Here is a 15,800-nt window from a genome sequence, read left to right as displayed (position 1 = left end):
GGAGGATATAGCCCTGGGGTTCAGCTTTTAAGGCTAACCGGCAAATCCTGTGGGGCTGACTTTGCCCCTCCTGACAAGGGTTCATGCAGGACTATTCAAGCCTGAGGTAGTGGCTCTGTGTGGGTGAAACATGCCAGAAAAAAACAAGAACTCCAACATCTGTGATCCTCCTACCAGTCGACAACAGCACAGACTTTCCCCTCAGGCTTCCACTGGCAGCCTTTGCTCCTGCAGCCGATTGCAGCCAGGGGCAGGGCTGGCTGGAAGCAGCCTGCAGAGACTTCTGAGCACTTCATGTATTTCTAGGGAAAACCTAAACTTTTATTTTATAGGTTTGAGAAGACGTGGCACCCTCAGGTTTGAGCATCAGGTATGTATTTGTGGGTGTTGTTTTCACCCCCAGGTGACTTTTCAACGAGGGCAGAAAATGCAGAAGGCTTGTGGTTTGTGATGGGAAAGGTAAATGTTCATAAGGTAATTTTCATCTTTGTATGGGAGGAAAAATGCCAATAGAGAAGAGGAATAATCTCATTCTGTTTTGTATTTCATTCCGCTTATCTATTTAAATAAAGAGGCTACACGTGGAGGCTTCAGAAAGCTTAGGAAAAAAGAAACAGTGAATTAAGGAGGAGGATGAAGCTCTAACCTCAGGTAGGAAAAGAGTAGGGCTTCCCTGGTGGCTTAGTGGTAAAGAATCCATCTGCCAGTGCAGAAGACGCAAGAGACTTGGCTTTGATCCCTGGGAAGGAAATGGCAACCAGTATTCTTGCCTGGGAAGTCCCATGGACAGAGGAGCCTGGTGGGCTACAGTCCATGGTATCACAAAGAGTCAGACATGACTTAGCGACTCAACAGCAATAGGAAAAGGGTGACATTGCAAAGCTCAGAGGGGCTTCCCTGGTGGCCCAGGCAGTAAAGAATCACCTGCAATGCAGGAGACCTGGGTTCGATCCCTGGGTGGGGGAAGAGCCCCTGGAGGAGGGCATGGCAACCCACTCCAGTATTCTTGCCTGGAGAATCCCCATGAACAGAGGAGCCTGGCAGGCTACAGTCTATGGGGTCGCAAAGAATAGGACATGACTGAGTGACTAAGCACAGCAAAGCTCAGAACCAGAGATTTCATATTAGCACTAATACTGAATTGAAGCTTTTCTCTTCTTGGGCAATGAAAACAAAAAAGAGGATTAGCTTGGCAGATAACTAACATAAATAGCATCATCATGGATATGAGAAATAACCATTATCTTACTTTCTTGAGGAAGGTATGGTAGTTTTAATTATTTTAATCTCAGGATTTAGGGGAAGGCCCACTTCTTCCTTAGTAATGGGTCATGAGCAGTAGAAGAGAGGGCAAGTAGAAAAGAGCTTCTGTGAACTAAAAATCTTCCTCTATTTGACGGGTCAGCTGAGATCTGAAGTAAGGACAAATGGGCAGCTAAGGGAGAAGCCTGATTTATGAAACAGGAAGAGACAAAGTCAGCTTCTGGTTGAGGCACCTGGAATATTGCTGTCAGTCAAGGTGGTATCTTTGAAATCACATGGTCCTTAGAGAAGCAGTGTGATGCTAAAAGAGCATCAGACAGGCCTGGGTTTGAGCTCTGGCTTCAGTTGGTTATGTGACTTCAAACCTCACTGGACCTGAGTTTCTTGATCTATCAGGTAGGATTCACAGGTTCTTGTGAAGATTTCATGAAGTAAATGAAGTACCCAACATGCAGCCTGATTACTGTATGCTGGAGCAAACAATCCTCTCTTTCACTCTCCTTACCCCATCCCCACATTTTCAGAGAGTAGAAAGAGATACTGCTGGCTTAGACTCATAGATGTGGAGGCAAAGCCACATCAAAAGGTAGACTGGGTTTTAGTTGGGTTTTAATGTGAACTGAGCAAATCTTCGGCACCAGCAAGATAGCAAGAGGCCAGAGAGACTTCTCAGAGGGCTGAAGGGGTAATCTGGGAGGTTCAGACAAGCTGGATGGGATGAAGAAGGGGGAATCAAGTGGCCAGAAAGGGAAGAGCCAGCAAGGATCTAGGTGGCCACAGAAAGTAAAATCCAGTCCAGAGCGTCTACTGTTCACAGCTTTCAGTGTCATGTTCTTTTCTGCTCCTTACAGCTTTCTATTTTATCTAGGTTTTGCAGTGAAATAATTCTTGCAAATAGTGAAGTAATTGTGGGTTTGTCATGGCACGTTTTCTCACATCAGTCGCTTCGATGGATGTACATTGTGTTTTGGTGATTGGGTTTACTGCTGGCAGCTGCAAAGCCAAGTAAAATTGGGGGTAGGGGTGATATGGATCTGGAAAATACAGTTCAGGCTTCCCACAACTTCACGAACCACCAGTGCATATTCCTTGGTAGAATACTTAAAGTGGTAATGCTGTGTTTGTCTCTAGTCATCCATCATCCAGACTTCTCATTTATTTGGCTTGGCCTTTTCCTCGGTGGATCTGGATTATCACATCTTTATGACAGTAGTCTTTCCCCACCAAATCGTAAGTTTCTCCTTCCTGCTTTCTCTCAGCAGAGAGGGAAGCAGAGAAAATCTGAAGTTTTGGAACAGATATAGAGGGGGGAATGTGGTAACCTGGCGACTAGCAAGTTGCTGTAACACATTAGAGGCCTGATGGAAGTTCTGCCCCACAGCATGACTACACTCACATGCGGCTCATACCTTAACCAGGATTTCCTGAACAAATAATAAGAAAGGTCCAAGTTCACAGCTATGTAAGCCCTGCATCATTTATCTAATGGCCACTTCAGATCTCCATTCCCATCCATTTCCTGTGCTCCCATGAGAAGTGGTTCCAGGGGTTCTTCCAGGATTTCCAGTGGAATATGCAGATGGCAACAGACAGGAATACCTCCCTCACTGTTGCACTTTTTCCCTTTAGGCTCTTAACAGACATGCCAGGACCACTGAAAGCCCCAGAGACTCCACTCATTTTCTTATCTGCTGGAAGTCAAAAGTTGAGACTTGCCAGGGGTTACCTGCGGTCACTGACTATTCTCATTTCCAAGTCTATATTTGGAGCTCTTGATAAGTACCAGAATTCCCAAAGTGGAAACAATAAACAACTTACCTTAAATTTTAATCAATCTGAAAAGCAAAGGCAATGAATACATGGGTACCTTCTCTCTTTAGAATTCCTCTTTCCATCTGACCCCTGGAATGTTGCCTTGATCTTCAGGATCAGAGAGATGTTAATGACATATTTTCTCTCTGATTCAAGCAGTTCTAGAGCCACAGTCTGTCTTTTAGCTTTAAAAACAAAACAAGGAGGGAATTTTTGTTAACCACTATTCCCTGAGACCCTGTTAAATGATAGAAAGCAATAAAAAGGTATTGAAAGCAATAGAGACACCAGCAAGTTTCTGGAAGATGGAAAACAGAGTGGAGGCATGGTCATTAATTCAGCAGAGCAAAGGGCACCAAACCATTTACTTCAGCGTTTTCATCTGTGGATGGGAAACCAGCTGAGAAGCAGAAAGGCTCAAGGATTGGAGACACCAAGACATCACAGAGAGTACAAGTAAGAGGCAGTGTTATAAACAGGAGAAACAGTCTACATTCAGTGAAGCTGAACCTTCAGTTCCTCATACCCATGCTGGATGACGTCCTCAGTTCCACCCCAGGAGAAACGAGAAAAGCTAGAGAAGCCTGGGTCTCTGGTATCTGAACTAACAACATCAGACACAGCAGAGAGCAGAGCTGAAATGCTAAAATGAAAACAAAGGGACTCAAAGAAGGCTCACATACAAAAGAGTGAGACTCCTCTCAGCCTCTTTGCCTGCAGGTCCCAGAGTGCCAGCAGCCAGACTTATACTGTCCAGACTGGAGACCAGAGGATCTTCCACTGGAGGAATGAGCTGCCCAAGTGAAAAAGGTCTACAATCACTGACATACAGAGGTAACCAATCAAAACGGTAATTTGCCACCTGATTAGCAGATAAGAAGCCCACTTATTGATCAGCTTGACCAACACAGGATTTTTAGGTTTCTTTTTATTTAGGGCCTTTTTCCTGGATATGAATAATTAGCTAAGAATCCTCAGATACTTGAATCAATCTTATATCATAAAAGAAAGAGAAGAAAAAAGTATACACACATTTTTAAAAGGAGGAACCATAAATAGAGACAATGCAGGAAAAAAAAAGAAACCTTTAAAAAAAATCTTATAATTAATATCCTCAAAGAGTTACCAAAAATGTTCTGCCCACTTAATAATTACAGGATCCTATATTTTAAAAACAATCCAGGAAAAAAGAAACTTTTTGGCTTTTTTAAAAGAGGAGAAGACAAAGTCAAGGAAATCTGTACACCTGCCTCCATTTCCCTCCCCACCAAAAAAGGCAGTAATAGAGAAAATCAGTCCAGGAGATCCAATATCAAACTAGTAGAAGTTTCAGAGAAAAGAAAGAAAATGAATGAGAAGATATTATCAAATTAATAATACAAAAAATACCAGGACATGTATTTCCAGAGGAAAGGGCCCATTTGCATTCAGTATAATTAATGAAAAAAAAACTCTCACATCACTGTAAAATATACCAAATCACTGTGAAAATTTAGCACACCAAAGTAAAGAGAAGATCCTAAAAGTTACCAGAGAGAAAAATCAGGTAACATACAAAGGACTGGGGATTAGATGATATTGGATTTTTCACTGGCAATATTAGAATTTAGAAGACAGTGGAACAATTGCTTCAAAATGATAATGGAAAATGACTTTGTATTCATCTAAATAGCCAATGAATTATGTGGAACCTACCAGGCTATGTGTTCCATCAAAACAAGTAGTAAACCAAGAAACTGAGAAGGATATGCAAAAAAAAAAAAAAAAAAAACCTCCACAAAACCCTGAATAGAAATCTAACATAGGAGGAATTTTAAGGGAATTCACAGGAAGTCCCAGGAGGGCAGCAGTGCAGTGAGTCAGAATACAGTAGGATAACAGAGGTCTCTAGGGCAAATGCTGTTTTAAAAAAATGTCAGTGATAGACTTTGTTACATTGCTAAGAAAAATTAAAGAAGACCCATGTAAAAAGAGTCATATACCATGTTCTTCAACTGGAATATCAGTACTGTCAAGATGTCAATTCTCTCCTAATCAGAATAAAAGAATATAGAGTAGAATTTGTTTTTTAGTCCCTAAGTCGTGGCCAGCTCTTTTGCAACCCCATAGACTGTAGCACACCAGGCTCCTCTGTCCATGGGATTTCCCAGGCAAGAATACTGGACTGGATTGCCACTATCCTCTCCAAGGGATCTTTCAGACCCAGGGAGCAAACCCATGTCTCCAGCATCTGCTGCATTGGCAGGCAGATGCTTTACCACTGAACCACCTGGGAAGCCTTAGAGTCTAGAGTTAGACCCACATATATGTGATGACTTGGCTTTTCCTATTCATTTCAGTGAGAATAGGAAGGCATTTTCAATAAATGGAGCTGAAGCAACTGGATACCCATATGGGAAAAAAATGAATCTGGATTCATACCACACAGCAAAATTTATTCAATATGAGTCATAGACCTAAATGTGAATGCTAAAACTATAAAGATTTTTATAAGAAAACATAGTATAATATCTTGATAACCTTAGAACTGGCAAAAATATTTTGCAAGGGCACATAAGTCACAAACTATTTTAAACATTTAAAATTGATAAATTGAACTTCATTAAAATTAAAAATATCTATTATCAAAAGACTACCAAGAAAGTGAAAAGGCAGGGCAGAGAATAGAATAAAATATTCTCAACACATATATCTTACAGGGAACTCATATTCAAAATATATTAAAAAAAAAACCCTACTAATAGAGAATAAAAAGATAACCCAATTTAAACACTGGACAAAGGACTTAAATAGGTACGTCATAAAATAAATTATACAAATAGTCAACAAGCATATGAAAAGATGCTCAACATCATTAGTCTTCAGGGAAGTGCAAATTAAAACTGCAATATGACACAGGACACACCCACAGAATGGTTCAAATTTAAAAGGCTGATCATACTAAATACTGAGAAGAATGTAAAAAAACTGGAAAGTTTCATACATTGCTGGTAAGAGTATAAAATGTTCCAACTGGTAAACTGCTGGTGTTTTAAAGTTAAACATAATCCTATCCTATAATCCAAAGATTCCACTCCTAGGTGTACACTCAAGAGAAATGAGGGCATACATTAAAAAAAAAAAGACTTGTGCAAGAATGTTCATAGCAGTTTTATTCATAGTAGCCCTAAATTGGAACAATCCAATGTCTAGCAACAAGAGAATGGACAAATTATGGTAAATTCATTCAATATGATTAATAAAAATGAATAAATTACTGAATGAATTACATGCAATGCTATGTTGAGAGAAAGAGGCCAGACATGAAAAAACTACATATTGTAATATTCCATTTTTATGGAGTCAAGAACAGACACAACTAATTTATGGCGACAGAAGTCAGAGTAGTGGTTCTGTGGGTGGGTATTGCCTGAAAAGGTGTATGAAAGAACTTTATGAGATAATATTTCTATTATTAGAAATATTAATGTTGGATTGGCCAAGAAGTTCTTTTGGGTTTTTCCGTAAGATTTTATGGAAAAACCCAAAAGAACTTCTTGGCCAACCCAATATATTTCTCATATTATACAGGTCTGTGTATCCCCAGGTGGTGCTAGTGGGAAATAACCCACCTGCCAATGCAGGAGACATAAGAAATGCAGATTCAATCTCTGGGTTGGAAAGATCCCCTGGAGGAGGCACAGAAACCCACTCCAGTATTCTTGCCTGGAGAATCCCATGGACAGAGGAACCTGGCGGGCTACAGTTCATAGGTTCACAAAGAGTTGGACATGACTAAAGCAACTTAGCACGCATGCAATGTACCAATAGAAAAAAATAGCAGCATAAACTCTTTTTAAAACATGGAAACAAGCACCAGAAAAAAATATGTCAAAAGAATTTAAAGTGCTACTGATTTTCACAATAAAACTTTTAGTGTTATTCAGTTTTCATGTATTTGATAATAAAAAATTAAAAATTACCTCCTATAAAACGGTTGGAGGGAACCTAAATAAACAAAAGACCTATATATAGAAAACTATCAAACACTGATGAAAGAAATCAAAGATAACACAAATAGATGGAGAAATATACCATGTTCATGGATTGGAAGAATCAGTATAGTGAAAATGAGTATACTACCCAAAGCAATATACAGATTCAATGCAATCCCTGTCAAGCTACCAATGGTATTTTTCACAGAACTAGAACAAATAATTTTACAATTTGTATGGAGATACAAAAATCCTCAAATAGCCAAAGCAATCTTAAGAAAGAAGAATGGAACTGGAGGAATCAACCTGCCTGATTTCAGACTGTACTACAAAGCTACAGTCATCAAGACAGTATGGTACTGGCACAAAGACAGAAATATAGATCAATGGGACAAAATATAAAGCCCAGAGATAAATCCACACACCTATGGACACCTTTGACAAAGGAGGCAAGAATAGACAATGGAGAAAAAACAATCTCTTTAACAAATGGTGCTGGGAAAACTGGTCACCTGTAAAAGAATGAAACTAGAACACGTTCTAATACCATACACAAAAATAAACTCAAAATGGATTAAAGATCTAAATGTAAGACCAGAAACTATAAAACTCCTAGAGGAAAACATAGGCAAAACACTCTCTGATGTAAATCATAGCAGGATCCTCTATGACCCACCTCCCAGAGTAATGGAGATAAAAGCAAAAATAAACAAATGGGAGCTAATTAAACTTAAAAGCTTTTGCTCAATGAAGGAAACTATAAACAAGGTGAAAAGACAGCCTTCAGAATGGGAGAAAATAATAGCAAACAAAGCAACTGACAAATAATTAATCTCAAAAAATATACAAGCAGCTCATGCAGCTGAATTCCAGAAAAATAAATGACCCAATCAAAAAAATGGGCCAAAGAACTAAACAGACATTTCTCCAAAGAAGACATACAGATGGCTAACAAACACATGAAAAGATGCTCAACATCAATCATTATCAGAGAAATACAAATCAAAAACACAATGAGATAACATCTCATGCTGGTCAGAATGCCTGCTATCAAAAAGTCTACAAACAATAAATGCTGGAGAGGGTATGGAGAAAGGGAACCCTCTTACACTGTTGGTTAGAATGCAAACTAATACAGCCACTATGGAGAACAGTGTGGAGATTCCTTAAAAAACTGGAAATAGAACTGCCAGCAATCCCACACCTGGGCATACACACTGAGGAAACCAGAATTGAAAGAGACACATGTACCCCAATGTTCATTGCAGCACTGTTTACAATAGCCTAGATGTCCTTTGGCAGACGAATGGATAAGAAAGCTGTGGTACATATACACAATGGAATATTACTCAGCTATTAAAAAGAACACATTTGGATCAGTTCTAATGAGGTGGATGAAACTGGAGCCTATTATAGAGTGAAGTAAGTCAGAAAGAAAAACACTAATACAGTATATTAAAGCATATATATGGAATTTAGAAAGATAGTAATGATGACCCTATATGTGAGACAGCAAAAGAGACAAAGATGTAAAGAACAGACTTTTGGACTCTGTGGGAGGATGTGAGGGTGGGATGATTTGAGAGAATAGCATTGAAACGTGTATATTACCATATGTGAAATAGATTGCCAGTCGAGGTTCAATGCATGAGACAGGACACTCAGGGCTGGTGCACTGGGATGACCCTGAGGGATGGGATGGAGAGGGAGGTGGGAGCGGGCTTCAGGATGGGGGACATATGTACACCCATGGCTGACTCATGTCAGTGTATGGCAAAAACCACTACAATATTGTAAAGTAATTAGCCTCCAATTAAAATTAATTAATTAAAAACAACAGTTGGAATTGCCATTGTCAGACATGTGCTAAGTGCTCTGTGATGATTTATCATTTGAAGAAAGACAATAAAGAGGGAAAAAAGGAGGAAGGGAAAAACAGACCTCATTGCAGTATTTGACATTTTGGTGGTGAACCCCTGATACAAGATTCATATGTTGAACATTCCATATCACTGAATAAATCCATTACAAAATTCTGCCTTCTTCTCCACTAACCTTATGCCTTTTCTCCCAGAGCGGTACAATACTAAGTGTCATGGATACCCAGAATCAAGGTGGTAGTCCCAGTTGGCCGTGTGACCTCAGGTGAGTCCCTTTACCACTAAAGACTTCAGTTTGTTCATCTCAAAAGGAAACCAGAAGCTCAATTGTCTCATAGGTCCACTGCATCTAAATTGCAAGGATTCCAGCCCTTAGGTTTCTTGTTTTTTACATTTTCAGCCTACATTGCCCCTTTGGACTTACCAGCTAAAGAAGTTTCACATAAAACGTTTTCCAAGGAGCTATGTCTGCCCTGGCTCACTTCCTTGAGTTTATCTGGGTGGTCTTTTGTGACGTATTCTTCACCCCAGTCTTTAGCTTCCTTAGGCTGCCTCCACACACCAGGTGGTAGATGACTCTTGGGTTGGATGTCAGCTGAGAGGCAAGGTTTAAGGTTTTCTTCTGCTTCTGAAGTTGTTGGGGTCATTCCTGAAAAATAACATCTGCCATCAAGTTCTGACTTTTTTTTAATTATATTTGTTACTAACTCAAAAATATTATGCCTTTGCTTGGGTACAACTATCCTTTGAGGGTTAAACATATCAATTAAGAATTAAAAGTCTCCACGGTTACAAAAGATCACCTTTCTCTGTTTCTGGTCTATATACTTAATTCTTGGCACACAGACTGTACTGAATGACTTTAAAAAAATAAATTTTATAAAATAAAATATAAATTAGTTAATGTATAAATTATTTATTTTATAAAATGTAATAACAAAACTAATTTATAGTCATATGTATTGATTCTTCATATTTCTTCCTTTCAGGTGAGCACACCTGAGGAGAAAACACAGAAAGAGCAGGAAGAAGGGTACCAAAGACAGTGTTGTGTTTTGGAATTTGTCCTCCTTGGCCCTGATGATAGTATATTTCCAAAAGGCAGGAGGAAGGGAGGGAGGGGAGATGAAATAATTTATAAAATTCTGGTGAATTATCTCCTAGATAACTTTTAAATTACATAAACTATAAGATGTGTGGTCCACAGAAAACGTAAATGTCATTCCACCTGCACTTGTGAGTTCTCAGCAAGTTCTAGTTCAGTGGTAACTGAAACAAGCCTGAAGGAACTAAGAAGACCAATTTTGTCTTCAACTTCCCTTCCCCTTCCCTCTGAGTTGCTGACCTACTCCAGCATACATCTTGGAATATTACTAAAAACATAGTGCTTTATCTTGCCTGACTTCTTTCATGCCTGGTTTGGGACTGAGGGCGTAGAAGCAGGAAAGGTAGAAGAAGGGAAAGGGTGAGGCTGTTAGAAGAAAAGAGAACTTGAAGAAGAGCCACTTACCAGGACCCATCATTCCCTTCACATTGCTGTCTCCTACGTGCATGGATCTGGTCTCTTGTGCTGCAGACGAAGGAAAGCTTTCAATCAATATTCATTCCACTAACATAGACTGGCACCTTCTACTAACTAAGAACTGGGATAGTCTCACAGGGCTTACCTTCTACTGGGGAAGCCAGAGCAGTAAAAAAAAAAAATTACAATAGAGTATGGCAAATACTAGTCTCTCATTTCTACAAAGATATAACTAATACTTAACTCATGCTGCTGCTAAGTCGCTTCAGTCGTGTCTGACTCTGTGCGACTCCATAGATGGCAGCCCACCAGGCTCCCCTGTCCCTGGGATTCTCCAGGCAAAAACACTGGAGTGGGTTGCCATTTCCTTCTCCAATGCATGAAAGTGAAAAGTGAAAGTGAAGTCTCTCAGTCATGTCCGACTCTTAGCAACCCCATGGACTGCAGCCTACCAGGCTCCTCCATCCACGGGATTTTCCAGGCAAGAGTACTGGAGTGGGGTGCCATTGCCGTCTCCAACTTAACTCATAGATAGCCATAAGAATTAAATAAGATAACATTTCTAAACTGCACACAGCAAGAGCTAAATGATTACGTAACTATGATGGTAAGGATGGTAATGCTAAACAGAGCCAGAAAGATGATTTTAAAATGTAAGTCAGACCCTGTCAAGCCTCTTCTTAGCCCTCCAACAGCTCCCCATTTCTGTGCAAAGACCAAAGATCTTAGAATTATCTTAAGGCCCTAAAATATCTGCCTCCCTCCCCTGCCTGCTGTTTTTTCTCTTTTTCTAAAAAAACCCATCTCCTATTGTTTCCCTGTTTATTCTGCTTTTAGCCCCACTGGTCTTATGCAATTTCTTGAGCACATCAGTGATGTTCCTCCTGGTACCTTGGGGCTGGTCCCTTTCTCCACTCTGATATCCATAAACCTACTTTCTCACTTCCTTCAGGTCTTTACCTGGTACCCTCTCTAAAATTATACCCGTGTTTCCTTATTTGTCTTCTGATTACTATCTAACATACTACATATTTTGTCTTGTTCATTGTCTGCTTCCTTCAGAACAACAGCTCCTTGAAGGTTAGAAATTCTTGTTCATTATGACATCCCACCACCTAAATCAATGCTTGAGGTGAATGGATGGATGAAAGTGTAGATGAATGGATGGATAGAAGGAAGGGTAGCGGGTGGCCAACACCTTGACTGCAACCTCATGAGAGACCTTGAGCCAGAGGCACTCAGCTAAGCTGTGCAAAGATTCCCAACTCAGAGAAACTGTGATATAATGAATGTTGCTATTTTAAGATACTGAGTTTGGGGTCAATGGATAACAATGGCACCATTTTATAATTAACAATGGACGGAGGAGCCTGGTAGGCTGCAGTCCATGGGGACGCGAAGAGTCGGACACGACTTTTCACTTTCACTTTTCACTTTCATGCATTGGAGAAGGAAATGGCAACCTGCTCCAGTGTTCTTGCCTAGAGAATCCCAGGGACAGGGAAGCCTGGTGGGCTGCCATCTATGGGGTCGCACAGAGTCGGACACGAATGAAGTGACTTAGCAGCAGCAGCAGCAGAGAGTTGGACTGTGAAGAAAGCTGAGCACCAAAGAATTGATGCTTTTGAACTGTGGTGTTGGAGAAGACTCTTGAGAGTCCCTTGGACTGCAAGGAGATCCAACCAGTCCATTCTAAAGGAGATCAGTCCTGGGTGTTCTTTGGAAGGAGTGATGCTAAAGCTGAAACTCCAGTACTTTGGCCACCTCATGCGAAGAGTTGACTCATTGGAAAAGACTCTGATGCTGGGAGGAATTGGGGGCAGGAGAAGAAGGGGACAACAGAGGCTGAGATGGCGGGATGGCATCACTGACTCGATGGATGTGAGTTTGAGTGAACTCCGGGAGTTGGTGATGGACAGGGAGGCGTGGCGTGCTGCAGTTCATGGGGTCACAAAGAGTTGGACACGACTGAGCGACTGAACTGAACTGAACTGAAGCCAACCCCTTCTGAAAGTTTGGTCCTTTGACCTCAAGTTTTAACATAAACTATCACCAATCATATCCAGAATGTCTTACTATGGCATATTATCCCCAAATTTGTATAGCAACTAGGTAGAATAAACTATATTATATAAGCCATGCCTAAATAATAACGAAAGAAGGAGAATTTGCCATGCATCTGGGCACTTTGCAAATATAACTTTTAATTTTTTATCTTGTGCATATGGTCGGCTGTCCCAGACTTAACTCTGATCTGACTTCTACCTTCCAAGCCCATTCTACATTCTTCCCTAACAACATCTTCATTTTATGCTGTGTTGTTTATGCCATGGAGCAAAAAACACAGAGCCACCTGTGATGAACCCATTCCCTAGATGGAGCAAGTGAGTTTTCCTAGGCTGCACCTATTGAGTCTCTAAAATAACTACTCAAATGGATAAAAAAATAAAAAAGCAAATCTGTACTTTGAAGTTAATACCACTTAAAAGCCACTTGATTAAGATTTTTAAATTATCCAAAGCAGATTTATTATCTTTGAATATATGAGTTACATTGTTTCTTAAGCCATAAGGGTGGAAAACCACCAGTCCTGCTCTTGAGGAGATTACAGTTGGTCTAGAATTTATTGAGCCTCTTTTGGAAATTTTCAACATGAGACCTAAAAAACAGGAAAATTTATCCAAACAATGTTAGTATCTCCATTCATGCTCCTGCATATAAGGTGCTTGCTTATATTGTTGAGGATACAAAGATGTAGCAAACATGCTTAGCAATGTCTATTGGAAAGCCATTTTCTTCAGGACTGCTACATACAGATATTTTCTGATTATTTTCAGTGATGTGGCTGTGGCTGTTTCAGCCCACAAACACCACCAGATCCGTTTTCCAGAGAAAGGAGAGTACAGAATTAGGTTATCACTGACATCAATGCCTGCCTGTTAGAGCAGATATAACTTTCTCATATCTGTGACACTTTTGCTGGAAAAAAAAAGAACACAATTTTCCATCTGTGCAGAGAGGTAAGGATTGAGAAGTAATGTAGAAAATAAAACAATTTATTACAGTGAATAATTAAAAATTTTTTTTCTACGGCAGCTCGTATAGTATTATTGTATAATAACTTATTTCCAACCCGTTTGAAACTTAGAATACCCAGATTAGTATTTGCCCTCAAAAGTAAATCTTTTAAATTTGGGCAGACTCTCTCCATCTCTTAGATCCTCTGAATTCTTCTACATTCCAGTTACAAAAGCAAAAATCCTGAGCAATAACACCATTTTCATCTAATAAAGATGGAGGCTATAAGCCTATTCTCAATGTTACTGAAGTCCTAGGAACCAAGGGAGAACTACCTGGCTAATTCAATATGATGTGTGAACTGTACCTTTTTCATAGGCCTGAGAAGGCAAAAGGTTTGTAAAATCTTCACTTGGAAGAACAGGCTCAGGGATGTTGATGGAACGGAAGGGACTTCCTTGTGCTTGAGCAGGTCCAGCCTGTGATCCATGTTCTTCTTTCTGAGTTTTCCTAACACAAGAAAAGAAAAAAGGCTCTTATTAAGTGATGGGGTAAGAAAAGAGTCAGTTCAGAACAGGTCAAGAAAATTTCTGAACCATACAAAATTGCACTTTTTGTAAATTAAACACAGTTGAATACTAGCAATTCATATGAGTCAACGCAACTCATCACCAAATACCTACAATTCACCTTCTAATTATAATATCTGCATTTTTATTTTTCTGTTGCTAGCTTCCCTGTTACAGAGTTTACAGCAGGAACAATTTCTTGGGATAATTTACATTCTCTTCACAAAGCAACACAAAGGTAGCAGGAAGGAGCAGGTACTCGATTGAAAACACTGAACCATTCTCCAGGGTCACACAAATATTAGTTATATTTGAAATTTGATCATATTAAAACATGTAACAATGAAGATTATGTCTACTTAGTGGTGAAGCTTTACTTAATTCAGCCTGGTTGGGATATTGTTTAACAAAAATTTATTTTCAATGGTCAAAGTAAAATAAGAATAGTATTAGAGAAATTTCAGAAATCTAACAAAATCACTGGTGACCCCACTATCTTAGCACAAAAATCATAATTTAAATATATCTTTCTAGTTGTTCTTTTCCTGGTGGCTCAGTTGGTAAAGAGTCTGCCTGCAATGCAGGAGACCCAGATTCAATCCCTGGGTCGGGAAGATCCCCTGGAGAAGGACATAGCAACCTACTCCAGTATTCTTGCCTGGAGAATTCTATGGACAGAGGGGCCTGGTGGGCTACAGTCCACGGGGTCAAAAAGAGTTGGACACGACTGAGTGACTAACACTTTAACTTTCTAGTTGTTATTTTATGTTTTTACAGTTAAATTCTACATGCCACTTGATGTCATTTTCATTTACCTTCCAGTTACATTAAGTGTGTTTTCTGCTACTGTTCCTGTTTCCCCCACCAGGAATTGAACCTTTGCACCCTGCATTGTAAACACGGAGTCTTAACTACTGGATTGCCAGAGAAGTCCCACCATTCATTTCTGTGCTGCATAACCTCTCTCACATGCTGGTCCATGGAGCCCAGTGGCCAGCTGTCCACCAATAGAGGGAAAGCTGTTTCTGGTGCCTGTCTATGAGCCGTGGCTTATACGTTTGCCTTTGGTCAGTTTTTTGGTCAGACACTCACTTGGCTTTAACTTTTCGAGATTCTCTTCGCTTCTCCTGTTGAAGCTGTTCAATTTTCTGTTGCATTTCTTCTTGTTTGGAAGTGATGGCCTGGATCATTGACATGGCATTGCTTAGCTCTTCCTAAAAAATAAGAATTGATATGTATTTAATCTGGTATATGAAGGTAAAGTATATAACATAATATCTAGTACACAGAAAACTTTTAATACATAGTAAATGATGAATGAGAAATGAAAACTTTACTTCTATTGTAGCTTCTAATTTTGACATAGAGATCCAACTAAGTAAAATATGATATTTTCCCATGAAAGTTAATGAATGGGCCAGAGGAAAATTCTTGTATTTGGTTGCTAGGCAAAAAGGCAAGTTTTTTTTTTTTTTTTTTTAATTCTGTTAAGATGACCAGAAATCTCTAGGAGGGAAATAGAAGAAGGACCTACCTTAAAATAGTTCAATGAATTCTTCATCTCAGTAACTTTCTCTTCCATGGAACATCTGCAGCTCTTAACCTTCTCTTCCAAAGCATATTCTCCATGTTGAATTCTTGACAGTTCTTGCATTGCTTCTGTGAAGCCAGTTTTGAGTTCAGAGGCTAGAGCCTGCAACTAAATAATACACAAAGAGTATATTCAATTTGCTATAAATTATTATGAATGGTATCTCTGATC

The 15,800-nt window shown here is 39.6% G+C and overlaps 1 protein-coding gene across 3 annotated transcripts in view; it reads right to left on the bottom strand.

Annotated features, from left to right (window-relative positions):
- The window catches only part of ARHGEF33 (Rho guanine nucleotide exchange factor 33), a 41,172-nt gene extending 25,372 nt beyond the window's left edge, over positions 1-15,800 (bottom strand). For all 3 annotated transcript variants that reach the window (XM_024999376.2, XM_059891727.1, XM_059891728.1), the window contains exons 1-6: positions 15,573-15,800; positions 15,131-15,252; positions 13,837-13,979; positions 10,440-10,499; positions 9,354-9,578; positions 3,131-3,260 (exon numbers count right to left, since the gene is read on the bottom strand). In XM_024999376.2, coding sequence (XP_024855144.2) covers positions 3,131-3,260; positions 9,354-9,578; positions 10,440-10,499; positions 13,837-13,979; positions 15,131-15,252; positions 15,573-15,692 — 800 coding nt within the window. In that variant the 5' untranslated portion in view covers positions 15,693-15,800. The remainder of the gene's footprint in view (positions 1-3,130; positions 3,261-9,353; positions 9,579-10,439; positions 10,500-13,836; positions 13,980-15,130; positions 15,253-15,572) is intronic.

The sequence above is a fragment of the Bos taurus genome, chromosome 11 (assembly GCF_002263795.3).
Source record: "Bos taurus isolate L1 Dominette 01449 registration number 42190680 breed Hereford chromosome 11, ARS-UCD2.0, whole genome shotgun sequence".
NCBI lineage: Eukaryota > Metazoa > Chordata > Mammalia > Artiodactyla > Bovidae > Bos > Bos taurus.
Note: the sequence above shows the minus strand (reverse complement) of the source record. Positions and strands in the feature narration are given on the sequence as shown.